The 25149-nt window shown below is 40.0% G+C and overlaps 1 protein-coding gene across 3 annotated transcripts in view; it reads right to left on the reverse strand.

Moving 5' to 3' along the window:
• Positions 1–7152: 7152 nt before the first annotated feature.
• Positions 7153–25149, reverse strand: part of WDR27 (WD repeat domain 27) — a 117548-nt gene continuing 99551 nt past the window's right edge. For 2 of the 3 annotated variants that reach the window (XR_008449226.1, XM_054063238.1), the window contains one exon: positions 7153–7873. Coding sequence is in view for 2 of the 3 variants with exons in the window: in XM_054063238.1 (XP_053919213.1) it covers positions 7826–7873 (48 nt within the window). In the remaining variant the exon portion in view is untranslated. The remainder of the gene's footprint in view (positions 7874–25149) is intronic. The other variant, XM_054063235.1, reaches the window with a different exon arrangement.

Below are 25149 nucleotides of genomic sequence, written 5' to 3' on the forward strand. Positions count from 1 at the left end.
GCGTCTTCTTAAGTAATGTATTAAATACATACTATAAATATGAAATGCGTAGGGGTGTTGCTGGGTGTTAATTCCAGTTGTCATTTATTAACTTTAATTTTTTTTCCAGTCTGTCTTCCAAAGGACTATGTAGGATGATGATGGTGTGTGTATATTATGATATATATAAAGGGTGTACAACTTCATTACTCTTAATGAAAGGTTCATACTTCGAAGGAAAATGCCTTGAATCTCGTTTTCTCCACTCAAGCTATATGTGTTTTTACATCATCCTTATAGTGTTTATTTGAATTACTGTATATTAGATTATTCTGACTGTTCCCAGCATGCAGATGATTTTAGAAGGTGCTTAAAAGTGAGATAATAAAGAAGATTATTATTTGTATTAAAGTATTTAATGGTAATCTGGAAAGTGTGGAAGCATAAAATATTCCGAAAGAATAATAATAAAAGTACATTGGTATGTCTCTTGAATGAAACCTGAAACAATATTTTTACAACTATCTTATCACATAACTTTGTTTTCTAAAGTTATTTCAGTATAGCTTACTGTCATGAAATCAAAAAACTGCAGTGGATGAAAAAAGCCTCGGATGAGTGAATGAAAGAGAATTGTACTACTTTGTTAGGATAGAAGGTAATTTGCATTTACCGGATCCCACGCATCACCTGAATGTATTCTCTGTCATGATTTCATGGGTGGGAACAAAGACAAAGAATGGATAAAGGGAAGCATAACACCATGTCAGACTGCTGATCACAGTGGTTTCACCTAGAGGAGGGAAAAAATCTCCTCCCAGCTGAGTTTTTCATAGCCTAGGATCACACATGGTAGAAGGCATTTCATTCATTTTTTCAGCTTCTATTTCCTTTCCTCAGGATGCCTTTTTATTTACAGTTGTGGAGAATGTGTTTCATATTCATTAGGCCAAGCTCGCCCCTGGTGTAACTGTAGCCAAGTGTGTGGAGTTGGGCCAGAAACACTTTTAGCCTCTGGTCTCCTTCTTTCTGGGATCATTACCACCTGAAACCAGCATCCTCCCCCGAGGCATGGCTTTCAGGTTGACTAGCCAGCATGCACAGACGGGAGGCAACTCTTTCTGCCCAGGGATTGGTAGCTGCTTGTGAGTTCTGTCTACAAATACGTAAAATGAGATACCTCTGGGCGTTGTGGGAGAGTAAACTATATACAGACGTCTCTCACTTCCAACATGAGAGCTTAAATAGCAGGTTTAAGGGCAGCTACTGTCCTGGGAAAAAAAAAAGATTGATTAATCCAGGCATTCTGGCAGATCTCTGAGTAATAGCATGGAAGCAGAACTACAGCTACACTACTATGTGCTGTTAGTTTTGACAGCTCATGTTGCAAGGTGGCTCTAGGATGAGTTTGCCATCACAGTATTCCAATGAACCCTGCATTTGGGCCTGCATTTAAGCTATAGTTGCCTTTTCTTATTTACTGTCTTCCTGTGGCTTAAAATAATGGAATCTGCCATGAAGATTTGGCAGTGCGTAAACTTATTCCTTGTTGGAGCAGAGCACAGCACAACTGTCCGCATCACAGTCTCCAAGCAGAAAGATGCTGGGTGACATTAGTGGAGGATTAGAAGTTTTTTCTTATGTAGAGACTAAAAAGGTACTGGATTAAGAGGTCTTTAAGACTAATAATGGCCAGAACTTTAAAATCTTGCCTTGTTTTAAAATTAAAGCAAGGTGCAGCAAAATCAGGTTAACTTTGATCCTTTATTTTTCTTGCTACTAATTGCCACACGAAAAGCCTGAAACAATAGGGAAAATGCTTACTTCAGATGGTCTGCATTTTTCTTCTGGCCTTAAGAAAATTGTATAATTCTTTTCTTCTGTTAATTCAACTGTTCAGAGAAATATTATGCAAATAATATCCAAGTTCCCCGTACTTGACACAGCTAATGAAAAAAACAGCAGCTAGGGGCCTCCAGTAGGTCTCACAGAATGGCCAGTCCTGGAACACTGTAGCCTTTAAACGAAAGCTGCATTAAAAAAAAAAAAAAAAAAACCCAAAAAAAACAGAAAATGATATCTCAAGGAACAAAGTATTAACCCTTTTCTTCCCTATCTGTTTCCAAAAGCCATGCCTTCAGCACGCACAGTACTGACCTAGCATGTAGTGGTGTACTGCACTTCCAGAAAGAGGAACATGGGACTAGAGAAAGTATGGAAAATAAAAAAAAAAAATTAACTGAGACCTAAAAAACTTGACCTGTGAAGACAGACTGGAAGACTTAGGGTTTGTTTAGAATAGAAAAGTCTGACAGGAGACCCAAGTATAGAGAAGGTTGCTACAAAGAGAAGGTAATGAATTATCCCTTGTGCCTAACGGATTAAGACAGAGGGTAAGGGGTTTAAATTGCACCAAAGGCATTTTCCACCTTGAGAAGCTGTGGAATCTCTGTCAGCAGAGGATTTGAGGAACAGTTTAGACAACTGCCAAAAATGATTTACAAATAAATGGATTATTGTGTTGGTCTTTGGAGGTGACTCCTCAAGGGTTCATCTTCCTTCTGTGGCTGGTTGACAGTATCAACCTAATCGTCACATTATCTTGCAGCACTTTTCTGCTCAGAACAGATTTTTGTACAGTAACAAAGCAAAACAAAACTCAACAAATCACAAACTCTCTTGTTTGAATGGAAGGGACATGGGTTCATTTCTTTACATTAACTAAGACAGTGCAAGTGTTTCACTGTGATTCACTGAAATTTGACCACAACGTAAAATTAATCTGAATGCTCTTAATCTGGGAATGGAATGTATATCACTTTATGTTGAATCAAATCAGCTATAATTCTGCTCATTCGTGCCACATTATTTACTCTGTTTAGTCCAATACATTTCTTTGAGCAATATTTGTCTTTCATGGAAATATAAATAAGAAAGGTCTTCAGCTAAACACTACCTTTTGGATTAAGATATATTTTTCAGGAAAAGATAATGTATTCACATCAAACATACAAAGACTTAACCTAAAATACTTAACATAGAACTTGCTTGTCATCAATAACTCCTGTAGGTCTCTCAAGTGTACCCAGCTTTCAGAGCCTACACTGTTCCATCACCAAAAATTTACTGTTGATAGAAGTATACTATTCTCACCTGAAAAACATTAAAATGTTAAAATAACAGTTTACTCCCAGCAGCACCATGGTCATAAAAGTCAGCAGAATTACTCTTGTTTTACTGAAGTGCAGAATTCTGAAAAGCAGAGTTTGTCTTACATGATCATGGGAATACTGGTGGGTAGAAATCCAATTTAGACAATAAGATTAGTATCTCCTAGTGCAACATCTTGCTGCCCTAAAGTAATATTACTTTTTTAAGCCTGCAAGGATTTCACGGTAGACACTATGTTAGTCTTATATTTCTGTTTGTATGAACTGCAGCTGACGTATTGAAGAAAGGAATCCTAAATTATATTAATAGCAATTTCATCACACATCACTTTTTATTTATCAGGCACATCCCTACATTTTTTGGAAGTCTTATATGAAATTTTTGCTCATATTTTTTCCTGAAAGAGCAGCAGTCCCCCAGGGAGCTTCTCCCGTTTTATATGCTGAGCATGATGCCGTATGGTATGGAATATCAGTTTGGCCTTTTTGGGTCAGCTGCCCCTTCCTAACTTCTGCTCCCTCAACCTGCTTGCTGACTGGGCAAGAGAGGCTGAAAAGTCCTTGATGTAGTGGAAGAACTGCTTAACAAAAACTGAAACATCAGCATGTTATCAACGTTATTCTCATACTAAATCCAAAATGCAGCCCTTTACCAACTATTAGGAAGAAAATTAACTCTATCCCAGCTCAAACCAGGACAGACTGTCTCATTACAAATACACTTGTCTTTACGTCAGAAAGTAAAAATATGAACTGTCAGGTTTGCCTGTCTATAACCAAAGGTATAGTGCTATTGTGGGTACAGCAGTATGTTGAAGAATAATCTTTTATGACTATAACTCTGTAATAATTATGTTTAGTAATGTGTCCTTCTATCAAACAGATACCTGAAGGAAAACCTAGTGATTACAAAAATTTTAAATACAATAAGATGGTAGCACTATTCATGACTGTTTTTCCTCCTATTTGCCACTAGAAAACCTGCTTTCAAGTATTTAACTTTGCCAAATATGAAGTGTGTCAGCTACAGTTTTCCATTCTCAAAACCACAAGCATTCAAGCATTTCTGAGGAGCACACAGGGAAAAAAATATTGTTTTTTGAAAATATGAAAAAAACTGTATTCCATTTGAAAAGTTCCAGTGCTTTTGTGGTGGAGCAGGTTCTCTTTCATTCTGTGAGGGAAAAGGGGTTAACAGATTCTTGCGCCACCAAAGAGCTGTACATCTGCAAATCCTGGACAAAAGAAAGTCTCAGTTCAGCATAGGCTGCTTATACTTTGGTCATGGCCAAAATAACCAAACGGCTTTTCAGTCCAGCAGAAGTCCTCAATGAAAGTGACCAGAAAGCGCCAGTCAGCCGAGTCTCACTTTAAGTAAAGAGAGGTTTAGAAGAATCATAGAATCATAAAATAGTTAGGGTTGGAAGGGACCTTAAAGATCATCCAGTTCCAACCACCCTGCCATGGGTGGGGATACAACCCACCAGATCAGGCTGCCCAAGGCCCCATCCAACCTGGCCTTGAACACCTCCAGGGATGGGACATCCACAACCTCCCTGGGCAACCTGTTCCAGTGTCTCATCACTCTCATAGTGAAGAAATTCTTCCTAGTGTCTAGTCTAAATCTGCCCCTCTCCAGTTTATACTCATTTCCCCTCGTCCTATCCCCACAAGCCTCTATGAATTGCCCCTCCCCAGCTTTCCTGTAGGCCCCCTTCAGGTACTGGAAAGTCCCTATAAGATCTCCTCAGAGCCTTCTCTTCTCCAGGCTGAACAAGCCCAACTCTCTCAGCCTGTCCTCGTAGGGAAGGTGCTCCAGCCTTCCAATCACCTTTGTAGCGCTCCTCTGCACCCATTCCAACAGCTCCATATCCTTCTTACACTGAGGATTCCAGAACTGGACACAGTATTCCAGATGAGGTCTCACAAGAGAGGAATAGAGGGGCAGAATCCCCTCCCTCGACCTGCTGGCCACACTTCTTTTGATGCAGCCCAGGACACAGTGGACCTTCTGGGCTGCGAGTGCACACTGCCGGCTCATGTTGAGCTTCTCATCAACCAGCACCTCCAAGTCCTTCTCTGCAGGGCTGCTCTCAATCACATCATCTCCCATTGTGTACTGAAAACGGAGATTGCCCCAATCCAAGTGCAAAATCTTACAGCTGGCCTTGTTGAACCTCAAAAGGTTCTCAGAGGCCCACTTCTCCAGTCTGCCCAGGTCCTTCTGCATGACATCCCGTCCTCCTGGTGTGGCGACTACACCACTCAGCTTGGTGTCATCCGCAAACTTGCTGAGAGTGCACTCTATCTTTGAATAGCACGGGTCCCAGTATGGACCCCTGAGGGACACCATTCATCACAGATCTCCATCTGGACTTTGAGCCATTGATCGCTACTCTTTGAATACGACCATCCAACCAGTTTCTTATCCACCATATCCTCCACCCATAGAAGCCATATCTCTCCTATTTAGAGAGAAGGATGTTGTGGGGAACTGTGTCAAAGACTTTACAGAAGTCTAGATAGATCACATCCGTGTTTTACCTATGCCCACTGCTGTGGTTACCCCATCACAGAAAGCCACTAAGTTGGTCAGACAGCATTTGCACCTGGTGAAGCCATGCTGGCTGACATTAATCACCTCCCTGTCTTCCATGTGCTTCAGCACAGCTTCTAGGAGGATCTGTTCCATGATCTTCCCAGGCACAGAGGCGAGGCTGACAGATCGGTAGTTCTCAGGGTATCTTTCCTATGTTTTGTAAAAATCGGCACAACATTACCCTTCTTCCAGTCACCAGGGGCTTCTCCTGATTGCCATGACTTATCAAATATCATGGAGAGTGGCTTGGCAACCACATCGGCCCATTCCCTCAGGACTCTGGGATGCATCTCATCAGGTCCCATGGTTCAGGTTCCTTGGGTGTTCACGAATCTGATCCGCCTCTACTGTGGGAAGGGGTCTACCCTCCTCGTCACCAGCTCCTCCTGCAAAAATCAAACTAGCCCAAGTTTAAGAGGAGTTTTGGAGATACACACTGGCTAACTGAGGACCGGCAAGATTTACTCCTGGAAAGTAGGAAATTTAGAAAACAGAAGTCTTTCCCTTTTACTTCAGTCCCATGGGGATTGTGGCAACCTCCATGCTTGCAGCAAGGGTTCAGAATTTTTCTGTGTATGTCCTCTGCCTTCAGACTTGAGTATATTACTCCTCTCTTTAAAAAATGCGGTGCTTTAAAAATAAATAGTAATTACAGTACAGAGCTCCTCAAAAGATGATTCAAAATCTCTGAAAAGTCAGTCACTATTAAGGAAGTTGCAAACCAGGCCTCAGGAACACTTTCCTTGCAAGTATAGCTCCTGTATTCCAATCGCGACTTTTGATGTAGAGTCCAGAGCAGGCAGATGAGAAATAACTAAATGAAGTTTGAAGAGACTTTTTACAAAGGCTTGTAGTGATAGGACTAGGGGCAATGGGTATAAACTGGAGAGGGGAAGATTTAGACTAGACATAAAGAGGAAATTCTTCATAATGAGAGCGGTGAGGGACTGGCACAGGTTTCCCAGGAAAGCTGTGGATGTCCCAGCCCTGGAGGTGTTCATGGCCAGGTTGGATGGGGCCTTGGGCAGCCTGGTCTAGCCGGAGGTCTCCCTGCTCATTGCAGGGGGTTGGAATTAGATGATCTCTAAGGTCCCTTCCAATTCAAACCATTCTTTGATTCTATGATTCTTATGCTCTGGCAAATTTAACTGAAATTGTAGCACAATTTTGTAAGGGAAAGGAAAAAATCTGTGTCCTTCCACGAGTCCTATACATGGTCTCTAGTCTTACCCAGAGTCAATGAACATGTAGAATGCCTACTTTTTTAAAAAAAAGTTATCTAACAAATCTTTTCTAAAATCAAGACAAGTAAGGTACAAAGAATACAAGAAACAATTTTTTTCCCTTATTTTCATATTACTTACAATTTTAAAAAAATATTAAAACAGTTATTAAAAGGCAGAAATCGTGTCTTTACACTTGAAGCTTTGAAGCTTTTTTAGTAATATCAGACTGTAGCTATAAGGTAATACTTTAAAGAGGAGATCTTTCTCACATATTCCCTAAGAAATCTCCAAAATGCAGTATATAGGGTAAATCAGTAAAATCCTGTCTTCAAACAACACACATACTGATTCCAGCAACCCCAGAGGAGTGTAACAGAAGGATTCTTATGGCATTTCAGAAAGACATAGAATTCTTCTACTTTTTAGATTAATTTAAATATTTGGTCACAGCAAGGTCTAGCTTTAAAAAATGGAACAGTGGTTATTTTAACTGCATTTTCACTCTAGGGTAGTGGTCTCAGTATAGCAAAGCACTACAGAATACACCTAACTATAAGTACTCAAGAAGTTCTCTGAAAGCCACTTAAGTATTGATTTGCTACAATGAAGTCAGAATGAGTAGTCTCTTTCTTTTCTTAATGTTTTGCCTTTATTTTTGCAATAAACTAACAGATTGTACAATAGAAGATCTTTGAGAACAGCCTGAGGAATTTGAAGAAAACAAGATCAGAAAACTGTAGTTGGAAAGAGAATATTATGTGTCTTGCTTATTGCCAGTTAGCAGTCTTCTTTCTCTCAGTAAGTCGTTATTCTCAGAGTACCAGGGCCAAAGCTCCACAGGGTGGCAAATATCAAGGTAGAAACAACTGGAGTTTGCCATCCAAGGTGGCTGTGATGAGCTGCAGTTCAAAAGAAAAGAACATATGGCTTTAATAACAATCTTTCCAGTGAGAGAAATTTGCTTTAGGGCAACAAACTGAATGGTCATTAAGAAGATATTTAAATTAGTTCTGTGTAAAGAGGTCCAGGATTCCTTTCAAAAAGGGAACAACTTAACCTATAGACTCTTCTCCAGCACGCTAATCTGAAAATTCCATTTTACTTAGCATTTGCTTTTCCAACTATTCTGAAATTCATGTCAACATCCACTAACACATCAACAGTCTGTAAAACCAAAGCATATGTTTAAACCACATAGAAAGTCAAATAGATTTCATTGTGTATGACTCAAAAAGGGACTCTGGAGGAAACAAAAAAGAACTGGAAAAAACAAAGATGGAAAATGCTATTAATTAAATCAGGCATACCAAAAAATGCATTTTTCTGATTTTTATTGATGTTAAACGCAGTTCTTCCCTGTGAGATCCTGAGTTCTTCCCTCGGAGGAGTACAACGGTGATGGTGAAGATTTTCTTCCTCTTCAGACGGGTTCCCTTGGGTTATTTTTAGACACCACATGGGTTAATATAGACTATCTCTGCTCTGGTCCCATGGACTGAAACTGTATTAGCACACTGAGTGCATCCTTGGGGTTCATCTTTTGGTTTGACTTGATCAGAGACAAATCCAATTTACATCCTCAAGTGAATATACAGCAATGAGAAGCAAAGTTAGATAAGCGGGGACAACTGGGAGATTCACCTCAAAAGTGCATTTCTGATCCAAATTAACTTGCTAGTACACACTCACAGGGAGTCCAATTTGTCATCCAGGTTTTAGAACAAATTTCTATACCTGCTTGCTAAAAAAGCATTTTCACTTGTATAAGTGGCAACTTGTTCTGGAAGTGACTGAGGATAAATGCAGATTGCCCATACCAACAGTCCTACAGTGTGTGACATTTCTGACAATACAGAAATTTTAGTTAGTAGTACAATAGTAATACAGCTACAGTACAATGTTAATTGCAATCTGTATCAACAGAAATCAAAAGAGCTACTAAAAATCAAACCTCTAGGACCCTTGTTACTCTTGAAAACTGCACGTAAGAGCTATGAAGTATGTGCTCAGTTATATTCAGAATCCATAGAAATCTGAATACGATTTTAAAGAAAAAATTAATGTTCAACTTATGTCAATATCACAATCCCCAAAATTGCAAGCATGTTATTTCATTCAAAGTCCTAAGCTCACAAAACGTGCTACTGCAAAACTGTGTTTAAGATTGTACTTGAAATTTCTATAGGAGTTAAGTCAATATGCTACTTAAAATTACAAAGAAAAAATATCTGTCTTACTGTTCCTTACTCAAATTTTGGCATCAGTTCTGTGAATAATTTGAAACTTATGTAAAGATTTCCTATGGGACAAATGCAAGAACATTATGGAATAGTAGAGGACCTATGACAGCATATTCATGCATTTATGAGTAGTGAAGAAAAGACCTTCAAGTAGCGCAGAAAAGAAGATGTGCATTTGTGCATTTTAGATCTTTTTATAGAAGCTTCAAGGTTTAGAAAACACCTATGACCTTTAGCATCTGGTTCCAGAACAGGAGGAGAACAAGTTCTTGAACACTGTCATCCTCTACTTGATGGGCTGCAGAAGATACAATTTTACTACAATAAAATAGTGCAGTGTTGGAAGGCTGTCAGCTAATTAACAGAATGAATGTCAAAACATTGCCTACTGAATTTTCATTTGTAACAACACTATATGTATATATTTCATGATTATTTTTGAAGGGTTTTGATATCACAGAAGTAAATGTGCTGGATTTTTTTACAAAAAACAAATGTTTGGCTTTGTATATACCAAACATTTTATTTTATTGTTTCACTCCACATGCTCATGTGTATACAGTGTAACCTTCAAGATGTACTGTACTTCAAGAAATAAAAAGAATCAAAGCAATTCCAGCTAGTTTCACATTACAGGCGCATAATATAATTTTTCTTTTAATTAGCCTAAATACATAAATATGCATAACATGCAAACAGAGATTAAAATGTTGAAAATGTCCACTAGCTGCACAGCAAAATGTATCATCTTGCCAAAAATCCAGTATTGCAGGAGACCAGATGGGAATATAGATTTTAGGGAGTTGCTATTTTTAGTTTTCAATATTCAAACAATTCTTTGAAAATAGGAGGGCACGTGTAGAACCAGAACTGCCAGAAGCAGATGATGTGGACCAATATGTCTCTGTAAAGGCATTCCTTGAGCTTCAAAAAGATAAAGAATTCTTCAGATCAAGCTGTTATATGTAATTTATAGGAAAAGCCACCATAAACTGCATTTTCAAAGTAGCAATCACTGACCACAAAGCATCCGGTTTGGCTGGTTGGTTAATCTTACTGTTCCCTTCATTTTTTTATGTGACATACATTGATATGATAGGAAAAAGCAAAATGAAAGTATTACATACTGTGATGTTATTTAGTAATACTTGCATATGGGACTGGAGAAATATTTACATAAAAATAACCTAAATGTTGTTGATGCACCAATTGCAGCTCCAACTTTTGCAGAAGAGTCTGAAACTGCTGATGGACCATTATGGAAGTTTTGGGCCTTTCTGAATTCCACCATGTACTTGAGAGATAAAATAATCGTACCAAGTTAGATGAAGACATACATATTATAGTTTAATTTACACTTTTTTATCTGATTTTGAATGTCCTGGTGGAATTTTTACATTACAGACTTTAGTCAAGATCATCTCTTTAACACTATTTGGCTCCTATTCCACTTGTTACAGAGGCTTGCCATTGCCAGTGCTGAAATAAAACAAAAAAACCTAACTGAACAAGAAATATATGCTTTTCAAAGTGCTAATCCATTACACAGCTATCAAACAGCATAGGCAGTAAGTTCAGTGTTTAAAGTAATCTTCCATAGCCTCCCAAATTAGCAACTTTTGAAACTGGTCATATGTAACTGCTTCCCAGCTACCAGTTACTGTGCTACACAGAAATAAACGGTAGACATCTTTTTTTTTTTTTTTTCAAAAAAAGTACCTATTATTTTCCCCTCAACTGATTTTGTATAAATAACATAAAAACCAAAATAATACCAATAAGAGCTATTCAAAACCACAATAATTTATTTTTCATAGAATCAAGAAGTGCTGTGCCAGAGTCCATCACGTACTGAATTGTTCTGATTACAAGCGGACTATTTTTGAAAAAATGATAAAAAACTCACTCACCAAATTAGTCTGCAATTGCAGCTTTTTGGTTGACCCTATTGCAAGCACTGAGTATGCAGTAGTGCCATAGGATCCCATCCTGCAGCAGAGCATGCACTCACCCCACAGACTGGCACAGCTGGCAGCACAGAACATGCACCAGCAAGTGGTACTGCTGGCACTGGCAGCAGCCCCTGCAGTATTATCAATCAGAGCACCAGAGACAGGTCTAAAGAGCTAATTGTAAAATAGAAATTAATTTCAAACCTAAAAAATACCTGGTTCATTTATACATATAAATAAATAATGTTCATTTATATGTATTTATATAGTCATCTTGTGGTCATAGTGATATAGTAAATTTTGGAGATTCTTTGGAGACTTTTTAAGCAAAGTTAACAAATTCTTTCATTTTTTAATTTTTTTTTTAATTAAGGACCTTCTGCACTATTCGGTGTGTCACAGACTTTGCTTATCGCTGCCTTTTTCAAATGGGCTAACCCAACACAAGACAGCCTCTCAATGTGTCTTCAGGTGTAACCTACACAGAACTATGAACAACCAAATACCATTTTAGCAAGTATTTATTTTGAAAATGAACTTGAAACTAGTCACAGAGATAATATATAGATATATCTCTCTATTGACATGCAGCAGTATCTTCAGTTTCATGATTTGTAGCTCATTATGAGTATTCAGGGGAAAAAAAGCACTGCTCAAGAGGTTTGAAGTGTGGTATACAATCATCTTTTATTTCACACATTACAGTAGACAAACATTACTCACTGATACAATAAATCTCAATTACAGACTGCTGGCAACAAGCCACATTCCAAATCAGTGCTGTAAATCCCGCAGGAGCTTGACCACTGGGTTTTTTTCAAAACCATAAGCGTCAAATGCCAATAAGGTTCTTTATGTGCCAAGACTTTTAAAAACTTGAAAATTTTAATTAATTCACAAGTAAGCTCATATCAGAAGTAAAATTGTTGTAACTGTAATGATGTTTAACTTCAATTAAGTATATATTTGAATTTATTTTTATATAAAATACCTATAAATCCTTATACAATATTATAAGACTCCGGGTTCTTAATCAATGCTTGCCATACCTGAAAGGATACTCATTTTAGGAACCAACTCAGATCTCTCTTCAGTGCCTATAGTCCATGCCTATTACAACAGATTTTTGGTTTTATCATCTTTGAACAGATAGACGTAATCTCGGAATTTACAAGTGGCACACTCAAAACTGCAATACAAAACTGCTAGAAAGTAAATGATATGGCTGAAATCAAATTTATACGACTACCACTAAACATTAATGTTTATCAATGAAAATACAGGCACTAACACTGTAGTACTTACTGTTGCTTTTAAACTCTGCATCGGTTTGATAGCTAGCAACAATCAAGAGGAACAGGAAAAGGAGACATTAGGGAACTTTTATTGTATATTTTCCTCTTCTAAAAGTGGTGTCTAAACAATTTAGCATTCACCACCTTTATCCTTGACGATCTACACTACATGAAGGTTTTACCAACTCTGGTCCTGTGGTTTAACCCCAAAACAGAAGACATTTAAGTTGCACTTTAGAAAGATTTGTCTTCTTGAAAGATGATTGCCTAATTTGACAGCTACGCTTTAAGCATTCAGTCAGTCAGATTAAAGCCACATGGCTTTTTGCAGACAGAAGACAGAGTAGAGTCTTTTATTTTTAAGATAGCTGTCATATTTCAGAAATGACAGCTGAGGGAAAATACAAAAAACAGGCTAGCAGCTTTTAACCGTTATTCCTTGAGGTGTAGCATAGCTACAAATAATCGTATAATAATAAATAAGTACATGTAGTGTCTTTCAAAGTCTGAGGACTTTTCTGTCTTCATAGTGCCCACAGATTATACGCTCACATTTTTCCTCCCATTATGCTCAGTGCGTGGATAGGGTAGATAAAGTACTAAAGTACACTAAATACACTAAAAACACTAAAGTACATTGCGCTATTTCTGTTTTCCTCAAACACGGAATCCACATCTCTGATTTCCAGACAGGAATCACCAAAGAATGGAAGACTGCCAGAAAGTGAATCCAAGCATGTCTAAAAACAATTCCAGATGGCTTTGATCAGAAGGGTTGAAATGTTAGGTGGAATTCATCTCACCTAACTTTTAGTGTCTTTAATATCTATATTTAATGTACCTCGCATATCAGAGATGGTTTGCATATCTAGAGGGATCAAAGTTCAGAGGCCAGCATGAATAAGACTTTAAAATAGTTCTTAAAGAAATCACTGATGATGTGTATATAGAGATGTTCAAGGTAGGTCTTGGACCTTAAAAAGGAGAAAGTCTTTTCTAAAATTGGTAGGAAAGCCAAATTGGTAAAGAAAGCCAAATTATTTAACAGATTGAATTTATAGCCGGCAAACAATGCCTCTGTTGGCAAGCTGCAGCTGTGGAGAGGCCAAAAACTAAAGACATTTTTCCAGACCATCTATATATGCAAAACCCTGTCAGAAAATGTGTGAATAATGTAACAGATCCACTGTATATAGTATTTTCACTAGTCACTCAAGAAAATCAGATACATTTAAAGTAAAAGATAATAACATGACCTAGAGAGATCATCCAACTCAACTTTCTTCTCAATCTTCATGGCAAAACTTTATTTTTGAAACCTCATATTTTTATTGCAATTTTCTCACCAAAGAAAGTATTCAAGAAACATAGATACGAAAGCAACAGATCTTAATTTTATGTCTCCTGGGCTTCTTGTAATTTAAAGTTCTTAGAATTGTTACAACAAATAGATATTTCAGCAAAGCTAAACCATGTGAGTATATTTATTTGAACTTTCTGTCCAGACTCTTAATGTATTTATTCAAGTGCTTTTTTTTGGAGCAAACCTGATATACTGGAGCAAATATCCATCTAGCTAGACTCCATCTTGGAGTGAGATACTTTTTCAACTTGAATCCAGGTGTGCTTACACTCAGTATTAGGAAACCTAACATTTGGACTCAATGATCTTAAGGGTCTTTCCCAACCTAAACGAATATATGACTTCCTGAGCCTGATTTTTACATATTTAGTAATGTAGTCAAGGGCTGACTCTAGTGATCTCCCTCATGTGAAACAGTCATTCTTAGCATCTAAAATCTGATCTCCGCATACATCCCAACACAGCAGGGGTAATGGACCTTCCTGTCCTCACCGATCTATCACAACAAAGACAGCTTTGCCATTCTGTTCTTGCTATTAGGAGGTAAGTCCAATACTCTGTTCTTCCTATACAGGCCTGGAATTTCAGACTGTGCAGGACTCCTTATTACTTGTTGAAGTTTATTAATATGTCTGTCTTCTAAGCTGTCTTTAACATAAAGCATACCTCCACTGACAGCCAAGTTTCGTCTATGATGTTCCCCATACATTTTGTAACCTCATACTGCAGTGTCTTACTGATTACCTCTCTTCCAACAGATTAGTGATAAGCCTAACACACCACCCAGAGCTGTCTTCACTCAGCACTGACCATCCCATTTTCCCATCTTACTTCTTAATATTTGTGCAAATATATCAGTAGTTATGTTTTTAGTAGTATAACTTCTATTATCTAGCTGTTCCTACTGACACATCTGTGAAAGGGAATTTCTACACCTTGATGTTTCACAGAAGTGTCATCCCAATCCCAAACTTCAGTTTTAATACCTTAGTTTCTTTATGACTCAGATTAAGTTCATCTTTTCTGGGCAGATGGTCCTGGAACCTCCTAGGCAGTTTCCTTATGGTATCGTATTTTTAAATGTGTTTCCCATTTCATTTGCTGTAAGCTTTTAGTAAGTATCACTGATGTACTCAAAAACCCTAAAATTCTTATCTATATTTAACACGACATTTTTATAGGCAAGTAAAACCAGTAATTTGCAATAAGTCTTTCTGATGTGTGAAATTTACTTGACCTAAATGTAATATGTGAAGCAATCTTAAATCTATTTTATTGCTTCTATAATAACAGCAAGAAATCTTTTTAATTTAACTCTGATATTGATGAAGGAAAGCTGAAGGAATAAGCTGCCCCAAATAACTAAAAATTCCTGTAATGGATCTAATTTATTTGACCTTGTCTTCTCAAACTTACATAACACTCTGCATAAGTATGTAAAAATCCTTAATCACCAAGATAATAAAAACCAAATTAAGTACCTTCATCTAAAGAGTACAATCCAGTTCATATTTTTCTGCTAATGAAGAAACAAATACATGACAGAAGGTAGCTATAAGTCTTATACCTCTGCTAGAAGATGGGTTAACATACAGCAATGAGAATGTTCTGAGAATAAATGTGATCCAGAACAGGATTTTATGGAAAGTCCTGCACATTTTCCAGCTTTAAGATTTAAGCCAACGCTTGTTAAGTCCGGCAAGAGTTTCCTCTATACTTCAAGGGGCACTGAATCAGATCTTAATGTAAAAATCCAATAATTGGAACAACACAGTAATTTATAGTTACTCTTTATAACTCTCAGCAATCAAAAAACTAGTTTCACTGCTTGTTATTATGCTATTAATGACAACTAACACAGGCCCCCAAATGCTTTTTTTCTTTTAATAGGTCGCACTAAGTGTTTCCATTCCGGAAAGCATGCCATTTTGGCAGCAGACCCTCATGTGTGCAGAGGACTAAGACAAATTAGTGGCAAATGTTCCTTGCACAATTAAATACCTATCAGTACATCCAATCCCACCCGCTAAATGCAAATGAAAGGAGGCAACTTTAAAAATAACTGAAAATAAAAATTAGTCCGACTTAATAAAAACATAGGGTGAATAGTGGATACACTGGAGAATGGTTCAGGGGACTGCTCACAGAATGCATAGAGCCTGACGCTTTGAAGCAGCTAATTCAGTTTCAGGTTGGTATTGATTAAACACAAACCCTTACTCATTTGAAAGGTGGTGGGAAGGCTCATTCTGCCAATAGGAATGTGTTTGTACTTTGTAAATAAAAATCATAAATGGCAAAACTGAGGAAATACATTAAAGACTAGAAGATGAACTACACTTGTCTGTACGAAATGATACACCCAGGACAGGGTCAAGGTATTGAAGCACAGCAATGAAAGGAAGTGCAATTTACTACTCTGTTTTGTGATTAAAAGGAAAAATTCTCTGAAAGCCATGTCTTGTAAACAGGGGAGCATCACACTTCACCTCTCATACCACAGAGGTATTTAAGTTTTACATATTATCATTGTAGAGATGTACCTTAATCCCTTGTTTTGGAATCACAGATATAATTGTTGAAAATTTTAAGTATAATATACAGGGCTTTGTCGTTAGTTTAATTAAAAGACAACAGCAATGGAAGCAGGTAAATATAGTATATATAAATTCTTGAAGTAGCCTTCCATCAGAATTATCCAGTCCTTTCAAGTGCATATCTCAGCTTTTAGACTTTATAGTGAAATCATACATTGATATACCACTCAGTTCAGTCACAAGCAAGAAAACATTTCCAGGAAATTTTCTTCAAATTATCTAGATACAGAAGAAAATAAGGAGTAAATATTGAGTGAATAGGATTGATGGAAGACAGGGAAAAAAAATCTATTTTTCCAGTTTTGTGAACATGACTTGAAATGGATCTTGCATAAACATGATGAAAAGTCCAAGAGTTTAAAGTAGTTTGATTTGTATAAAAAACTATGTTGAGGTAGCTTCAGAAAACAAATGGGAAACACATCTCAGACAACAAAATCTTATAGCAAGGACATTTCTAATTTCTGCAGACTGCAAAGCTTCAATACAGCTTGGTCAGGATTCCATACAGCCCCTGCATCCATGGGGACTCTTGCCCTCCCATGCTGAGAAAGTGGCATAACCCATACTATGGTATGCCCAGCCCCTAACTACATGACAGTCCACAATGATTCTACAGTAGAGGGCAAATGTGCCACTTGATTTCTGTCCACTCATCTGTCTGAAACATAGCAACACAGCAATCCTTCCTTCTTGGAATCCACACGTAGTGCAGCTTATTCATGTGCAAGGGCCCCATTGGCAAACTCAGCCTAGAACAAACGCTTTTGGAGGGGCACAGAGAAAACAGCATAATACTACCGATGCTTGAGACAGAATTGCTGCAGACAGTATAAGAAGCAGCAAAATTCTTTCCTTCATATTGCAAGAACTGACAGGAGTGATTTTGTGGGTTTACTTGTGTTAGTGATGCACTTTGCGATATATTATTCTACATATACTGTTTCTCTACTTGCCAAATATGGTTCTTGGCCTCCTTATACACAGAAGTTTGGCCTTGGTTGACAAAGGCTAGCTTGGGCTTGCATGAAATCTACTGGAGTCCAATAGGAGACACTATTTGTTGAGGCTAGTAAAATATTTCTTGGACTGCAATGCCCAAAACTGGTTACAATGCCCCATGTGATAACTTAGGGGCACTTACACAGATTGGACAAAGTGTAAAAATTGTTTGCTATCTCACATTAATATGATGTCATACTTCATTTGATGCACCCTGTCCTACGGAGTGGAATATATGTGCTCTCTCTTGAAACAACCTAGGTTACAAAGTCTCTGCCTTCAAATGTCAATGGAACACCCAGTCACTTTGTGAATATACCTATGTGCTCTGATAGGCAAAAAAAGGCAGTATACAGTGAATATTTCCACTTCTACTATAATCCTGCTTTACCACCCACCACTAGTAAAATCATGTCATATATTAACAATGCATGTTTATGTGGGCATATAAGCATGAGTTCATATCCATCTGCATATATAGTGTTTATTTTTACTTTCTTCAAACTTCAGACACTGGTTATGGGCTACTTGTGTTTCAGATAAAGAACATCTCGCAGCGTTTCTTACTGAGCCCACAAAGATCCAGAAAGCTGCATTTAAACAAGAATGCTGTGTTAGTATTACCATGTATTTATAAATACACATCAATTAAATGTAAAAAAATACAATATAATGTAAAATACAGCTGGTTTGCCTCAGGACATTGTGCTGAGGGAATTAAAAATCTCTGACTCAACTGATTCACGTACATAAAAGAAATAGAATGAAAACATCTATCCATTATTAGAATAACACAGCTTAAACCTATACTATTTGTTCAGAATTTACTGTATCTAAACAGCCTGTGAACATTCATATTTGAGACTTCCTTTGAGAGTTCACACTCACAATCAGTGCTTCTTTGCTTTCTGACAGAAAAGTGAAGAATGTCTGTGTTCCTGGATGAAGACCTACTCATACTGGAATAGAAAGGAAAGTAACTAGCAACTCCAAAAAGCTGGAATTAATCTCTAGGGGTTTCATGGTTTATATCACCAACAAAATTTACCACTTCTGCTTTAGGTATTCATATCAACTGCTGCATCTCTTTTGCAGTCACAAAGAGACTCACAGAGCATTATCTTCGCTTAAAAGTCTTGAAGAGATTGAAATGTAGAATAGGAATGTCACAAAAATATTTTCAATTGTAAGAACACTGACAGTCATTGGAATAGATTCTCATTTCTGACCAGATTTAAACTGGGTAATTCTACTGGTTTCCATAACATAACTCCAAATATTCATTCTTTTGACTGATATCATAGTCAGCTACATTTCAGTTGCAAATGATCCTTCTACCACGAAATTTGACCATACAATTAGTTCTCTGGATGGTCACCTCAGGTCTCCACAAAAGGACATAAGTAAAGGAATGCATCTCAGAATGGAATTCGTAAGAGCAGCATGCTGAGTACGGAGAAGTTTGCCAACAGAGAAATTATGAGATCAAGGGTATGCCTTAACTTCTGTCACTTCCAGTGGTTCAGTGCCTGGCCATGGACTAGGCAGTGGGAAGCTCACTTCATTCAGAATTCATGTCTAGAGCGCTTTCCTGAAAATATTTTTTCTCAGTCTGCATTGCTGGAACTGTTGGCTAGCTAGCTACTGCAATTCACAAGGAATGTGGTTGTTTAGTTTCTGAATGTTTTATTCTATATTCAATTCATATATATATAATTCAAACAGCGTGCTTTTCTGGAAAAGGAATATCATGTCTTTGGGTACTATCAAAGAACTGATATTGCATCAGAGACACTGATGCTAGGAAGAGAAATTCCAGTATATTTTATGGCACACGGCTGCAGTTATGTGTGCAGGAATTTTTTCAGTGTCATTCACTTACAATGAACCAAACAATAACCCGCACTGACATTTCCCCACAAAGCGGGTATGGGACATAGAATAAAAAGGATCCAGCAATCTTGATCTGTTTCATATATTATCAGGATTCATTCTATAACTACACCTCCAACACAGTTCAGAAGGCTGGATGATAAAGTTCCTTGAGGGACAGTCCTAAAGGGCAAAGGAGCACAAGAAGGCTCGATGTTCTTTAAGAAGGACAAGAGCAGGCCATCCCAAAAAATGAGCCAGCAAGGAAGAAAACCAGCTTGGCTGAGCAGAAAGCAGCTTGGCTGGATCCAGGAAAAAAGAGAAAAGCATATGATCTTTGGAAGAAGGGTCAGGCGCCTCAGGAGGACTACAAGGATGAAGCGAGATCACGCAGAGAGAAAATCAGAGGGGCTTAAATTGGACAATTCTGTGAAAGAAAATAAAAACTGTTTCTACAAATATATTAAAAACAAAAGGAGAGACGAGGAGAACCTCTATCTTTTGCAGGGGGGAACAATAGTGACAAAGGACCAGGATAAAGCTGAGGTACTTAATGCCTTCTTTGCTTCAACCTTTAATAGTAAGGCAAGATGTTCTCTGGATACTCAGTCAGAAGATAGGGAGGGAGAGGAAAACAAAGTTCCAACAATCCAAGAGGAATTGATTAGAGACCTGCTTGGCCAAACAGCCATTCACAAGTCTATGGGGCTGGATGGAATCCACCCAAAGGAGATGGCAGAGGTGCTCACCATACCTCTTTCCATCATCTCCAGCAGTTCTGGCTGACTGGGGAAGTTCCACTTGACTGGAGGTTGGCAAATATGATGTCCATTTACAAGAAGGGTCAGAGGGAGGATCCAGGGCACTACAGGCCTGTCAATCTAACCTCGCTGCTGGGGAAGGTCATGAAGCAGGTCATCTTGAGTGCTGTCACACAGCACACGCAAGACAACCAGGTGATCAGGCCCAGTCAACACGGGTTTATGAAAGGCAAGTCCTGCAAAACTAACCTGATCTCCTTCTATGACAAGGGAAAGGCTGTGGATATAGTGTACTTGGACTTCAATAAAGCCTTTGACAACTTTTCTCATTATATTCTTCTTGGGAAACTGGCTGCTATTGACACCTGGACAGGTGCAACCTCTGCTGGGCTAAAAACTGGTTGGATGGCTGGGCCCAAAGAGCAGTGGTAAATGGAGTTAAGTCCAGTTGGAGGCTGGTCACAAGTGGTGTTCCCCAGGGCTCAGTGTTGGGTCCAATTCTGTTCAATATCTTTATCAATGATCTGGATGAAGGGATTGAATGTACTCTTAGTAAGTTTGAGGATGACACTAAGCTGGGAGGAAGTGTTGATGTGTTTGAGGGCAGGGAGGCTCTGCAAAAGGATCTGAACAGACTGGTACGATGGGCTGAGACCAATGATGTAAGGCTTAACAAGGCCAAGGGCCAAGTGCCAAGTCCCGCACTTGGGATACAACAACCCTGTGCAGCGCTACAGTCTTGGGAAGGGTGGCTGGAAAGCTGCCTGGCAGAAAATGACCTGGGGATGTTGGTTGACAGCTGGCTGAATATGAGTCAGCAGTGTGCCCAGTGTGGCCAGCAGGACCAGGGAAGTGATTCTGCCCCTGTACTCACTATCGGTGAGGCCACACCTCCAATGCTGTGTTCAGTTTTGGGTCCCTCACAACAAGAAGAGATATAGGTGCTGGAGTGTGTCTAGAGAAGGGCAGTGAGGCTGGTGAAGAGGCTGGAGAACAATTCTTATAAGGAGTGTCTGAGGGAACTGGGGTTGTTTAGCCTTGAGAAAAGAAGGATAAGGAGAGACCTTATCACTGTCTACAACTACCTGAAGATTGTAGAGAGGTGGGTGCTGGTCTCTTCTCCCAAGTGATAGGCAATAGGACAAGACCCGGACCCGCTCCACAGGGAGGTCTGCTGCTTGCCGGGGGCTTCAGTGAGGGATATCAATAGAAAACTCCCTTCCTTGGTGAAGGAAACGGATTACTATCCCCTCTTAGTATTTCAAATAGGTAATGATGACTTACAGCGCAGAAAGCTGAAAGCCATCAAAAGAGACTTCAGGGATTTAGGGAAGATGATTGAGGGCTCTGGAGCGCAAGTGGTGTTTAGCTCCATCCCAATACTAAGGAATATGGAGCAGGAAGTCAGGAACGTACAGATGATTAATGCCTGGCTCCGAGCCTGGTGTGAGGAGAGAGGCTTTGGCTTCTTTGATCATGGGGTGACCCACCCACCCCCAGGTTTTCTTACTAGGGATGGGTCATACTTGTCTCGAAGGGGAACTAAAGTTATCTCTAAAAATCTGGTTAGGCTCTTAAATAGAGCTTTAAACTAGATGTGAAGGGGGAAGGGGAGGAGACCAGGCTAGTTGGGAATGAGCCTGGAAGTGGGAAACCAGCGGCTGAGAAATGGTGTGCTGGAGAGGACCACCAGTACACCACAACAGGGCAAGTGAGGGCGAGTATAAGTGGGGACAGTAAGGATAAAACTGGGTCTGTGGAATTAGTTATTCCAAGGACCAGTCAATCGAGAATAAACTCTCTTCCCTTTATGAGGGCTGAAGGTTCATCAGCCCAGCTGAAGTGCATTTACACCAATGCACGCAGCATGGGCAATAAGAAGGATGAGCTGGAAGCTGTTGTAGGGCAAGGTGACTATGATGTCATTGCCATCACAGAAACGTGGTGGGATGACTCACATAACTGGACTACAGCTATGTTGGGATATAAACTCTTCAGGCGGGACAGGAAGGGTAGGAAAGGAGGCGGGGTAGCCCTCTATGTCAAAGAGTGCTTTGAAACTCTCGAACTGGATTACGGTGAGGACGGGATCGAGTGCCTATGGGTTAAAATCAGAGGAGCCCACAAGAAAGGGGACTTTGTGATAGGAGTCTGTTACAGACCACCCAGCCAAGAAGAAGCTGCTGATGAACTCTTCTATAAACAGCTGGGGACAGTCTCTAAATCTCTGCCTCTTGTCCTTGTGGGAGACTTTAACTTTCCGGATGTCTGCTGGGAGTACAATACAGCAGAAAGGAAACAGTCTAGGAGGTTCCTGGAGTGCATCGAAGACAACTTCCTTGCACAACTGGTTAGCGAACCAACAAGGGAGGGTGCCTTCCTAGACCTGCTGTTTGTGAATAGGGAAGGTCTTGTTGGGGATTTGACGGTTGGAGGACGCCTGGGATTAAGTGATCATGAGATGATAGGGTTTTCAGTTCTAGGTGGGATTAAGAAGGGGGTTAGCAAAGCAGTCACATTAAACTTCCAGAGGGCAGACTTTGGCCTGTTCAGAAGGTTGATTAGCAAAGTCCCGTGGGAAACAGTCCTTCAGGGCAAGGGAGCCCATGAGGGTTGGGCGCTCTTGAAAAATGAAATCCTATCAGCTCAAGAACAGGCCATCCCTGTGTTCTGGAAAAGGAGCCGGCGGGGGGAAAAGCCAACTTGGTGGAGCAGGGTGATCTCAAGATGCGTCAATAAGAAAAAGAAGCTCTATGTGCTCTGGAGGAAAGGACAGGCATCTTGGGTGGACTACAGGGACGAAGTGAGATCGTGCAGGGAAAAAATCAGGAGGGCCAAGGCCCAACTAGAATTAAAACTCGCTAAGTCTGTGAAAGACAACAAAAAGTCTTTCTACAAGTACATTAACAGGAAAAGGAGGACGAGGGAGAATATCCAGTCTCTAGTGGATGCAGAAGGAATAACAGTGACAGGGGATAAGGACAAGGCTGAGGTACTTAATGCCTTCTTCGCCTCAGTCTTTAATAGCAAAGAAAGTTGTTCCTTCTGTTTACAAATCCAAGAGTTAGAGGGGCAGATTGAGGCTCCCGTGATCCAAGAGGAGGCGGTTAGAGACTTGCTTGCCCAGCTAGACGTCCACAAGTCTATGGGGCTGGATGGGATCCACCCAAGAGTATTGAAGGAACTGGCGGATGTCCTTTCCAAACCCCTATCCATCATCTTCCAGAGGTCCTGGCTGACTGGGGAAGTTCCACTAGACTGGAGGCTGGCTGATGTTGTGCCCATATACAAGAAGGGTTGCAGAGAGGATCCGGGGAACTACAGGCCTGTCAGTCTCACCTCAGTGCCAGGGAAAGTCATGGAACAGGTAATCTTGAGTGCTATCATGAAGCACATGCAAGAGAACCGGGTGATCAGGCCCAGTCAACATGGGTTTACAAAAGGCAGATCTTGCCAAACTAACCTGATCACCTTCTATGACAAAATCACTCAACTACTGGATGGGGGAAAGGCTGTGGATGTAGTCTTCTTGGACTTCAGTAAAGCCTTTGACACAGTTTCTCACAGCATTCTGCTTCAGAAACTGTCAGCCTCTGGCCTGGACAGGCGCACACTCTCCTGGGTTGAAAACTGGTTGGATGGCCGGGCCCAGAGAGTGGTGGTCAATGGAGTTAACTCCAGCTGGAGGCCAGTCACAAGTGGAGTTCCTCAGGGCTCAGTACTGGGTCCAGCCCTGTTCAATGTCTTTATCAATGACCTGGATGAAGGCATTGAGTGCACCCTCAGCAAGTTTGCAGATGACACTAAGCTGGGAGGAAGTGTCGACCTGCTGGAGGGTAGGGAGGCTCTGCAAAGGGATCTGAACAGGCTGGACTGCTGGGCCGAGACCAATGGGATGAGGTTTAACAAGACCAAATGCCGGGTCCTGCACTTGGGGCACAACAACCCTATGCAGCGCTACAGACTGGGGGAAGAATGGCTGGAGAGCTGCACAGAAGAGAAGGACCTGGGGGTGCTGGTTGACAGCCGACTGAACATGAGCCAGCAGTGTGCCCAGGTGGCCAAGAAGGCCAATGGCATCTTGGCTTGTATCAGAAATGGGGTCACCAGCAGGTCCAGGGAGGTTATTCTCCCTCTGTACTCGGCACTGGTGAGACCGCACCTCGAATACTGTGTTCAGTTCTGGGCCCCTCACCACAAGAAGGATGTTGAGGCTCTGGAGCGTGTCCAGAGAAGAGCAACAAAGCTGGTGAGGGGGCTGGAGAACAAGTCTTATGAGGAGCGGCTGAGAGAGCTGGGGTTGTTTAGCCTTGAGAAGAGGAGGCTGAGGGGAGACCTTATTACTCTCTACAACTACCTGAAAGGAGGTTGTGGAGAGGAGGGAGCTGGCCTCTTCTCCCAAGTGACAGGGGACAGGACTAGAGGGAATGGCCTCAAGCTCCGTCAGGGGAGGTTCAGGTTGGATATCAGAAAAAAATTCTTCACAGTAAGAGTCATTGGGTACTGGAACAGGCTGCCCAGGGAGGTGGTCGAGTCGCCTTCCCTGGAGGTGTTTAAGGAACGGGTGGATGAAGTACTTAGGGACATGGTTTAGGGAGTGTTAGGAACGGTTGGACTCGATGATCCAATGGGTCCTTTCCAACCTTGTGATTCTGTGATTCTGTGATTCTGTGAAGACAGAATGGCCTCAAGTTTCACCAAAGGAGGTTCAGATGAGACAGAAAAAATTTTTTACCGAAAGGGTTATCTGGCACTGGCAGAGGCTGCCCAGGGAGGCGGTTGGGTCACCACCCCTGGAGGTATTAAAAAGGCAGGTAGATGAAGTGCTTAGGGATATGATTTCGTAGCGGATAGGTACAGTTGGACTCAATCTCAGAGGTCTTTTCCAACCTAGTGATTCTATGATTCTATGAAAATTCAGTTAAATTCAAAAGAACAAAAATATATAATTAGTGGTATGAAAACATTTAATGAACTATTTTATAATGTAGAAACCACTTTTATTATACTCTTGCAACAGCAATTTTTGAAAGTCTGCAAAATACACTTTTATTCCCATGACTGGACAAATGATTAGGAATTGTTTCCAGATA

The sequence above is a fragment of the Cuculus canorus genome, chromosome 3 (assembly GCF_017976375.1).
Source record: "Cuculus canorus isolate bCucCan1 chromosome 3, bCucCan1.pri, whole genome shotgun sequence".
Classification (NCBI taxonomy): Eukaryota; Metazoa; Chordata; class Aves; order Cuculiformes; family Cuculidae; genus Cuculus; species Cuculus canorus.